The sequence below is a fragment of the Apium graveolens genome, chromosome 7 (genome assembly GCF_009905375.1).
Source record: "Apium graveolens cultivar Ventura chromosome 7, ASM990537v1, whole genome shotgun sequence".
In the NCBI taxonomy this organism is placed as follows: Eukaryota; Viridiplantae; Streptophyta; class Magnoliopsida; order Apiales; family Apiaceae; genus Apium; species Apium graveolens.
The window spans coordinates 4,814,194-4,824,551 of NC_133653.1; the positions used below are offsets into that span (position 1 = coordinate 4,814,194).

Consider the following 10,358-nt stretch of genomic DNA (forward strand, 5'->3'; position numbering starts at 1 on the left):
TTTTATTCGCTAAAACCCATACCTGAACCCCACCAGGAATTAGATTTGATACCTAAAAGAAGAGGGGTGTATGAAGAAGGGGTATGAGATATCAAATTTATTTTATTATCCATCTTTATTTCTACGATTAAAATACAATTTATGTACACATATTTTAAATTTGAAATATTATTTAGTTTTAAATAAAATCATAATAATATTTATTTAATACCAATTCGTAAGATTTAATCTATTAAAAAATATTAAATTATTATTTTGGTTTGATTATATTTTTCTTATCAAATACTTTTTTAGTAAATTTTTATTTGTAAGTTAGTGTAAGAACTTACTTTCAATGTACAATATATACTTACACATAATATTACAATCAAAACTAAGATCTTAATAATATTTAAAATAAAATAGATTCATTCCAGCACTGAACCAAACACATAATATCAGAAATCATTTTTCATTCCCCTACCGGCCTAACCCAATTTCAATCATTCCTCATCCTCGTACCAGCCTAACCCGATTCTTGATTCCAAACTCCTCCCGACAACAACGACATGAAAGTGTCTTCACTTGCCCCACATTATTTTGTAATTAATTTTGTGGGCTACAACTGGTTTTACACAAATGAGGCCCAATCTTCTCATGATTTACAATTCAGAGACGGCCCATTTAACCCAGAAATATCGACATCGCCCGTAGTCACGTAGAACTCTAGAAGACGTACGTTACGTACCCATGTTTATATGCAAACATTTTTCATTTATTCATTGACGAAACGGCAGATTGAAAAATAAAATCGAGATGGCTAGCGCGTCGTGTGTCAAAAAAAGATGGCTTCCTCTTGAGGCTAATCCTCATGTTATGAACCAGGTACTTTTTTGTAACCCGCCCGAATCAATCCGTGTAAATGCATGCATCCATGTTCGTAATAATGTACATAATTTATTTGTTCTAAATTTTGTTATTAGTGATTGAATACTTATATTGTTAGTTTCTTACTCTGTTAAGATAATTTTTTGTGTTACTTTGCTAATCAAAGTATAAACAATCGCTCTAATTTGTTTAGAGTGCGTAAATCTCGAGATTCTGCTTGTGAGCAGGGTTAGACTGATATGTTTGATTTGGTCTGATTTGGTTAAAATATAATATGATTGTGTTACATGTATTTTCTTCCGTAAAAGAGTAGAGAGGTAAGGTAAGATCTGCGTACATCTTATCCTCTATTTTATGAACGGATTATAAAATTTATGTTAGGTATGTTTCCATGGAGGAAAATAGATTGCTACTAATGTACTAATGTCTTTCTTGTAATCTTTTGAATTTGTCCAAGTGGAATTAGACAATACTAATCAAAGAAGCATTAATGTCTTGTCCTAATAACGTTATTTTTTTGTTAATATAGTTTATCTGGAGTCTCGGTGTCAGTGAGAAAGAGTTAGGGTGCTATGATGTGTATGGTTTAGATGAAGAACTCCTAGAAATGGTGCCCAAGCCAGTTCTTGCAGTGTTGTTTCTGTATCCCTTAACGTCTCAGGTCTGTTGTTTACGACATGGAAATGATTTCCCTTATTTAAGTCTGGTTTACGGATCTTCATTTAAACTTAACATGATATCCTCTCGCAGAGTGAACAGGAGAGAATTCAGCAAGACGCGGTCACTAAGGTCAGTCTTCATAAATCGTCTTTTTAGTCGGGCACCAAGTGCCAATTAAGATTCTTTTGAAGATTATCACTGAGAAACTAAATAATTTGTTAAGTAGTACAATTGTAAGTGCAACTTATTAGATGGCCTTTTGTAACTGAGAGATATCTAAACCTACCGCAGGATCAAATTAAGGGAGTTTACTATATGAGGCAAACTGTAGGCAATGCTTGTGGAACTGTTGGTCTTCTTCATGCTATTGGGAATATCACTTCGGAGATAAATCTTCGTATGTCTTCTTATTGGTGTTGGAAACAAATTTTACATTCAAGTTCTTATGGATTTGGCTTTTACATAGTCTGAATGGCTGAAGTTTACCTTATTTGAGCACTACTTTGTCAAAGCAGTTTTATCTGCACCTGAATTTATACTCAAAGAACTTAATTAGTATTTTCATGTCTCGTCAATTGTGTTTAAAACTAAATCCTACAAATCACAGTATTTTTTCACTGGTTTTTAATATAAGGTAACAGATGTATCTTCTAAACTTGTCATGGTAAGATTGTATTGACACTTGATCCCTCCATTTGACAGTTGAGAATTCGTATCTGGATAAGTTCTACAAATCGACTGCCAACCTGGATCCAATGGAGGTTAGAATTGTGTTATAAAAGGAAACTGTAAGGGCGGAATAGGGGATCCAGTGCTAAATGCAAGAGTTTCCTCTTCATCTGCTTATTTGTTATTAGTTTCGACTTGAAGAGTACCTTTGCTAGCTCATGGCAATAACATATTACCTATTTTTTTATGATAATGTTTTCTTTACTTTACGTGTTTTGTTCTTGATCTTCTGCAGCGGGCAGTATATCTGGAAAATGACGGAGAAATGGAAGTTGCTCACACAGTTGCCGCTGCTGCTGGTGACACTAACGTAAGCTTCCTGTTTGTCTGTTTGGATATAAAGAGAAGTCACCATCATCTTTACATTCTAGTGTTTCTGGATACTGTATCCATACTTTTCCATGTTTTCTCCTTATTTGATTTTCCAGTTCAATACGAATTACAGTTTTGTGGATATATGCTTGAACGACTAATAATCTAATATAACCTCATTCGGCAGTTGGTTCATCCAGTTTTGTTCTTTTGGTGCTGTGTGATATGAAACTTAATTTATCTATAATGAGATTCTTAGCTTAGTTGCAGGCTACATTACAAAACTGTTTATCTGTAATGTTTGGCTAGGGAAAGAGATAAGGACAATTAAATACTTTAAGGCTATGTTTGTTTCACGGGATTATAAATCTGGACTATCAACCCAATTATATACTGTGGTTTTCTCATTCTTAAGCTATCCTATGTACTAAATTTCATTGATTCTCTGGTTCATATTCATAGATTTTAGTACCTTGTGAGACTGCGAGATTAGATACTTCATATAGCACTCGCGTCTTCTGCATGTAGGAAAACAAAAACATTTGTCTGCAAAATGACAATGCACCTCAAGAAAACCAAGTACTGTTAACCGTTATTGCTACCATTTCTCTTCTGGGTTACTTTTATTTTTTCACCCTCCATCTCGCATTTTCTACATTGCAAATCTGTTTACATTTCTCATGATCTCTTGATGTACAGGCCTCGGATGATGTTAACACTCATTTTATATGCTTCTCGTGTGTGGACGGTAAATCTTTCCCCTGCCCTCTCAATCACACACACAACACACATGAAATTTGCAATATTTCACAAGCAATATAGCATCCACGCGTCTTCCATATTTCTGCTGTTATCTAACCTACTATACATGTAATGATTTGCAGGACAACTTTACGAGCTTGATGGAAGGAGGGCAGGACCAATTTCTCATGGTGCTTCCTCTCCTAGCAGTTTATTACAGGTAAGTAATCAGCTGTGCCTATGTATAGTCGATTCTTTTTAAAATTTAGGTTCCGTTTGCTTCCAAGAAGATGTTTGTTTCCGCGTTGCAGATACCCTCTCCGTCTCACTTATTTTGTCACCAATCAGATTTTCACCTTTATTCAATTATATTAATTAAACCGATAGTTATCAAAAAAATGTATTGCTTTTCAAAAATATTAATATAATTAACACTTAAATTACCATATCAGCTAAAAGTGAACAATAGTTTTGGAACAGACGGAATAGGAAATGTGATCATGAGACGGAATAGGAAATGTGATCATGAACGGGACGGAAGGAGTATTATTTATATACGAGAATGTGAATTAGAAGTGTTCAGTCTGTGAATCATATCCTGAAATGCATTTATATTTGTAGGATGCTGCAAAAGTCATACAAGGGATGATTGCGAAAAACCCGAATTCAGTGGAGTTCAACTTAATTGCTGTGTCAAAGAGAGCCGGAGGAGCTTAACTTTTAATCAGCACAGAGTCTGAATCAGAGTTTAGTACAATTACAGGTCGATATAGTACAAACTTGATCCAAATTTCTTCCTTTCTAAAATTAGTTTGCTATTTCAATGTGCATTCAAATTTGAAACTCCTGTCTTTGTTTGTCTTATGAATAGATATGGCCTGTTTTGCGAGCAACTTATAAGTCACTTTTGGTTTATAAGTTCGTAACAACTTATCTACAAGTGTTTGCCGACCCAATTTATAAGTTAAATTTATAACTTATAAGCTGATAAGTTGATAAGTTGAATGTTAGTAACGACGTACTTTTTTTCAACTTATTTTGATTTTTCGCTGATTTATGAACCTCATTTTTAAAATATATATTTTTAAATAATAATTTAACTTAAAATTCAAAAATTAAGATAATAATATTTAATAATTATGTATTTTAGTTTATTTAAGAAAAAAAATCTGACTTATGAGTAAAAATTTTCAAACACTTATTTAACTTATAAGTATTTTTTTACTTATCACTTATAATTCACTTATTAATTTAAATCGTAAATTACTTATTTTTAAAATTTCTCAAACTTGCACACTGTAGTCCGGAAATGAGAAATCAATCAATTATAGCCAACATTAGCGTAATTCGAGTTCATTAATTTCGACAATCAACAGAACATAGTTCATACGAACTTTATTAGTATCGATAATCAGCGCAACAGAACAAATTAACCACTATATTCCACACATTCGACATCAGAAACATAAATTAGAAAACACTTCAACAGAGATCATCTCGAGCTTAACCAATATAGTCTACACTGTGTTGCGCCTTAGGTTCATCAGTATTACCCGTAATTTTCGACTTAACCATCTCGAGCTTGTCAGCTCCCATAGGATGCTTCCCTGTTACATACTTGTACATCCAAGTCAGCACAAAAGTGGCAGTTGCGCCAAGTCCACCAGAGGTAAAGAATCCACCAAGCAATAAGAAGGTAGTGACTGCAGCAGGCACCAGCACCGGGCTGAAAATCACGAGAACCGGAGTTGCGAGCACAAGGCCTATGACAGTGGCTGCCAGAGTCAGGGCAGAGAGAACCATCAGAGAGCCTGATAGAGTGACTGCAGTTGCGGTTTTCGCAACTTGTGCAGATAAAGGCCTTTGCTGCTGGTGCTGCTGCTGCATGTCAAAGTGCTGTTGCTGGTGTTGAGCCATAGTTTTGAAGTAACAATGGATGAATTTGTGTGAGTGTTTTTGTGTGTGTTTTGCAATGAAATGAAGGGAAGTTTAGGGCTGTTTATAAAGAATGCATGGGAGGGATATGTAAGGGTGTTACGTGTAAGTTAATGATATAGTTTGGCTTACAAGTGGCAATGTAAGTGTGTTAAGAGTTTGACACGTAGGCTTGTGCATGCAATGGATTAGGGTTAGATGATGAAATTTTTGGATATGTGTTGTTGGGTCGGTGGGTTAATTTGATTTGAGTTCTTTGTGTTCATGTTGTTTCTATTTTTAGGATTGAACTTGATGATTGCTTGTAGTTTAGCTGTTCATTTCGGCTCAATGGATAAGGCATGTGTATTGGATATGACAGTGTATTGGATATGACAAACGTTAGTTACCCAAAATTAGTCCCCATTCTAAAATGTCATGTGACATGTTATGATGGGTTATAAGACAGTAAATAAGATAAGTAAATAAGTCACATATTCACATCAATAATTATTAAATAAAATAGTTCAAAATAACATAATACGTCATTTTGGAACTATTTTTAGATGGATTTTTCAGTGTGTGCACATAGGAACATGATAAGAAAGTGTGATAAGGCATATGTATTGGATATGAGAAAAGTTAGTTACCCGAAATTAGTCCCCGTAAAATGTCACGTGACATGTTGTGATCGGTTATAAGACAGCAAATAAGATGAATCTGTCATACTGTCACACATTCACATCAATAATTATTAAATAAAATAGTTCAAAATAACACAATACGTCATTTTGGAACTATTTTTTATATGGATTTTTCTAGCATGTGTCCGAGAAATGTCACGTGACATGTTATGGTCGGTTATAAGACAGTAAATAAGATGAATCTGTCACACTGTCACACATTCACATCAATAATTATTAAATAAAATAGTTCAAAATAACACAATACGTCATTTTGGAACTATTTTTTATATGGATTTTTCTAGCATGTGCCCATGAGTTGTAAAAATTTCTAGTATGTGCCACGACCATGATAAACGCGAAAATTTATAATTTTAGTACATTTTGATTGATTTATTTTTTATAATAATGATGAACCCCCTATATTCACACCAACTTCACCAATCAAATTAGCCTAAAATTATAAGTTTTTGCGCTTATCATGTGTTCATGGGCACACAATAGAAAAACCTAATATTGTATACACAATTGCACAATCTTGCTATATGCTGGTCCTTGGTGAAGAACAAGTTTCCTTATTTTGTACCCTGTCCTTTTTCTGGTTTGCCCTTGGTCTGTGAATCTCATGGAGCAGGCCAATGGCTAGGAATGAAATTCGAAACATGTCGATGATTCTTAGTCACAATTCAAAGAGGAGACGAGGACAGCTGAATACCGCCACTTTTCCCCTCCTTTAAAGTAAAATGAAAAACATTGAAGCCTGCTCTACTTTCAAGAGCAAAAAAACACAAATTTGGAAAAACAGTGATCACCAACTGGTTCCTAAATTTCATTAGACAAATTACCTAGTATACATTCCTTACGAGAAAATGCGGCCACAAGACATGGCCATATGTAACTTGGTGAGATCAGGCGCAAGATGCCAACAATTCTAGGAACAGATAGGTAACTCAATTTTAATTCTCATTCACCTTTATACATAGGTTTTCGCTTTTCAGCAAATGCTGCCAAGCCCTCCAGTCTATCATTAGTGTGCAATAGTTTTTCATAGCAGTCTTCTTCCACATCCAAACCAGTTGTCAGGTCTCCTTCAAGTCCATGGTCAATGGCGTGCTTTGCCATTTTTATCGCCAGCGGTCCCTGAAATAGTGTTACGTTAAATCTGTACATCAGTACATGAGCAACACAAGTAGGTGCCGAAATTTCTAATGGTATCTTATGTATTTGCTAATTGATCGTGGGGATAATGTGTCTGCTACCAATACACAGAACATGGGTTGACAAACTTTTAAATGTCATTTCCATAGCACACAAGGAGAACAGCTTATTTCTGACAGCTTTAACACCTTTCCATGTTTAATTCGAAGAAATGGCTTTCATAGTTGCATTGTAAAACACGTTGTAGTCTTGTAGAACACTTACGTTAAAGGATGAGATCTAACTATTAATTTTTTTTCAACTAATATACTCCTAATTAGTAAATTGGCATAAAAAACAAGTGTACTCTAACATGCAATTGACTACTTTCAGATCGTATTGGAGGGCGCAAGAGCTTTACCCTCATGTAGTAACTACCACAAACATCAAAATAAAGCAAAAAACTTATGCCAGTGAGATATACATGCATGCCAGGATCTTTGAAAGTACTTAATCTCATGTGTTGTAGTTCTAGCCCTGTACCTTCTGACTTATAGCTCGAGCAATTTCAAGAGCCTTTAAATGAGCTTCCCCAGCAGGTACACAATGATTAACAAGGCCTGCAAATTAATTACTTTAGTGTAACAAGCCAGGATTATGATGCATCTGCAAAAATAATGGAAGATGAACTGTAACTAAAATAAAAAACTGAATGTATGACAGACCAATATTTAGTGCATCCCTGCCATATATTTTCTGACCAGTGTATATAAGCTCCTTTGCTTTTGACTTTCCAATTAATCTAGGAAGTCGTTGTGTCCCGCCTGCCCTGTAGAAGTACCAGTATTCCATAAAAACATCAAGGAGTAAAATAGCATCGGTTGCATGTATATGATTACAACTTATTCAAACAAAAACTTAATTAGAACTAGAAAGGGGTCCTGGTCTTCTATTATTTACAGAATAACTAAGCTACATGTCTACATACTTAATTGAAAGGACACTATGAAATCAACTCTTACACTAAATGAGTTTCAGTTAGTTATGAGTCCACAAGTAGCAATTGTTGCAAATTGTAGAGGAGCAGAACATACCCAGGTATAATAGCAAGTCCAGTTTCAGGCAAGGCCATTTTGGCATCTTCGCCTAAATCGTTTTGTAAAGTGTAATCAACTTAATGAGTATACTGAAAACAACAGATACTATGTCAGAGATTTGGGTATTGATTCCAGCATTACCACATATCCGAAGATCGCAACATAAAGCCATTTCCAGACCTCCACCCAATGCTGCACCTTCAATAACGGCTATAGTTGGAATATGAAGTCCCTGTTTATAACAGGTAAATGAATTGAACAGGAGAAGTAGAAGGTTCCTAAAAGAAATTAAGGCACTGACATGTGCACAAGAAAAAGATAGGTATACTGTAAGCAAAGCCGTAATGAGATGTTCAAAAGGATTGCATTAACTACTGTTTAACTAATTTACTTCCAGAGTTCCAGTTGCATCTTAAAACTGATAGCAAGTATCTTTTTTTTTTGCCAGATGATAGCAAGTATCTTTAAGAGAACAATATGGTGGACAATGCAGACAAACCTCCAAGAACGCAAATGTTGAGCGCAAAGAGTTAACAAAATCCTTGACCTCGGATGCGCTCATCTTCTTCCTCTCCTAAAAATTAAATATACAATAAAGGCAGTATTAGTATGCCAGCCAGCTGTTCTACACATCATGGTCTTCAAAGATAGATAATGAGTACAAGTAATACTTTATAACTATGTTACACAGCTCTCTGAATAAGTTACATCCACCATCGAACACCCAAACACCGGTGTGCTACATATGTCATTTGTCCCATACCCACTAAATCACCATTAAGAAAGATATATTAGTTACCAAAATCACAGCAAACCAATATCATAACAATATTTCTGATCTCATTTTCAAGTAAAATGTTCATTTTAAATCATTGCACAAGCTATCATCTTTTTTTGCAAAAAAGCACACGCATCCTTTAAGATAATCATATCCACCTAATCAAACACAAAACGTATCACAAACTTCCAAACACATTTAACTTCATTATTTACCCCAACACTTCTAATCCACGAAACCTCTCAAGACTAATCCAACGCTCGTGCAACAAAACTCCACTACTATTACCACAACTCAATTCAATATTTCAATTCAGAAAACCAACATTGTACCTTCAAATCAGCACCAGCACAAAAAACCCGAGGCACAGAACTACAAATCATCATAACATTAACAGAAGAATCCCTATACACAGCTTCAAAACTATTCTGTAATCCCCTCAACATTTCCTTCCCAATTGCATTTTTCGCCTCTGGCCTATCCAAATTAACCTCTACAATACCTACAAAATAAAAACACAAAAACCCCACATCACAAACTCAAAATCCCACAACTTTAAACTAAACAAACACACAAAACAAAAAGGCCCAATAAAACAATAAACAAAAACACAGCAAACTAAATTGAATAAATTTATATACTATATATAATGTATGTAAAGAACATATAAAAAAACCCACATCACAAACTCAAAATCTCACAACTTTACAATCAACAAACATATAAAACAAGAAAGCCCAAGAAAACAATGAACAAAAAACACAGCTAAATAAATTGAAAAAAATTATGAACACAAAGATTGTGTGTAAAGAACCTGAGTCAAGGTCTGATAGCTTGTTTAATTGAACTGGGGAAGCTTCTGATTGCAAGATTAAAGTTCTGAAGCTAAAAAGATTGAATCTTTGTGAATTAGAATCAAGAAATTGTGGTTTCTTGAAAACATGGTGACTCAAAGACTTTGTAATGGTGGAAAAAGCTACCATTTTTAGTGTAAAACAGGCTGATTGATTATAAGAACTTTGATGTTTAAATCACTGGCTGTGTGTAATCAGTAATCACTGGTTTGTTAATTTGACCAACTTTTAAGGCCATGATGGGGCCAAATCTCCAAATTCACCCAACTATGCCGCTATTTATTAATCGGTCTTGGACCGAAATTAAAATAATAGTTTTTAATATATTTTTTTTAGTTTATTATATAAAAAAGTTTTGATTTCAGGTATTTATAAATACAATTAACCGATATTATGATATTATTATTATTTATTTAAATAACAATTTAAATTAAAAAATATTTAAATGTAATTAAATAAATATCATTGCATTTCTTGAATTTAAATTACGAATACATTCAAACATTAAAATAAAGATTACAACACATAAAACTTAATTTGAAACACAACATAAATGAAAATACAATGAGAACTAAATTATTAATTT

General features: G+C 34.1%; 3 protein-coding genes across 3 annotated transcripts; 1 reads left to right on the top strand and 2 right to left on the bottom strand.

Annotated features, from left to right (window-relative positions):
* The first annotated feature begins 728 nt into the window (after positions 1 to 728).
* LOC141672744 (ubiquitin carboxyl-terminal hydrolase 3-like) lies at positions 729 to 4,152 on the top strand. The gene is made up of 9 exons (XM_074479401.1): positions 729 to 864; positions 1,397 to 1,528; positions 1,618 to 1,656; positions 1,819 to 1,924; positions 2,230 to 2,288; positions 2,492 to 2,566; positions 3,268 to 3,316; positions 3,453 to 3,529; positions 3,931 to 4,152. The coding sequence occupies exons 1-9, from the start codon at positions 796 to 798 to the stop codon at positions 4,024 to 4,026; spliced, it is 702 nt and encodes a 233-aa protein (XP_074335502.1). The 5' UTR covers positions 729 to 795; the 3' UTR covers positions 4,027 to 4,152.
* Positions 4,153 to 4,812: 660 nt separating this feature from the next.
* On the bottom strand, positions 4,813 to 5,226 carry LOC141673141 (oleosin L-like). The gene has a single exon (XM_074479874.1). The coding sequence runs from the start codon at positions 5,224 to 5,226 to the stop codon at positions 4,813 to 4,815; it is 414 nt and encodes a 137-aa protein (XP_074335975.1).
* A 1,191-nt stretch (positions 5,227 to 6,417) lies between these two features.
* LOC141675052 (putative enoyl-CoA hydratase 2, mitochondrial) lies at positions 6,418 to 9,998 on the bottom strand. The gene is made up of 8 exons (XM_074481761.1): positions 9,733 to 9,998; positions 9,251 to 9,420; positions 8,640 to 8,714; positions 8,282 to 8,372; positions 8,138 to 8,189; positions 7,769 to 7,872; positions 7,587 to 7,663; positions 6,418 to 7,046 (listed from the first exon to the last, which is right to left on the bottom strand). Exons 1-8 carry the CDS (start codon positions 9,899 to 9,901, stop codon positions 6,870 to 6,872), a joined length of 915 nt encoding a protein of 304 aa, XP_074337862.1. The 5' UTR covers positions 9,902 to 9,998; the 3' UTR covers positions 6,418 to 6,869.
* Between the last annotated feature and the right edge of the window lie 360 nt (positions 9,999 to 10,358).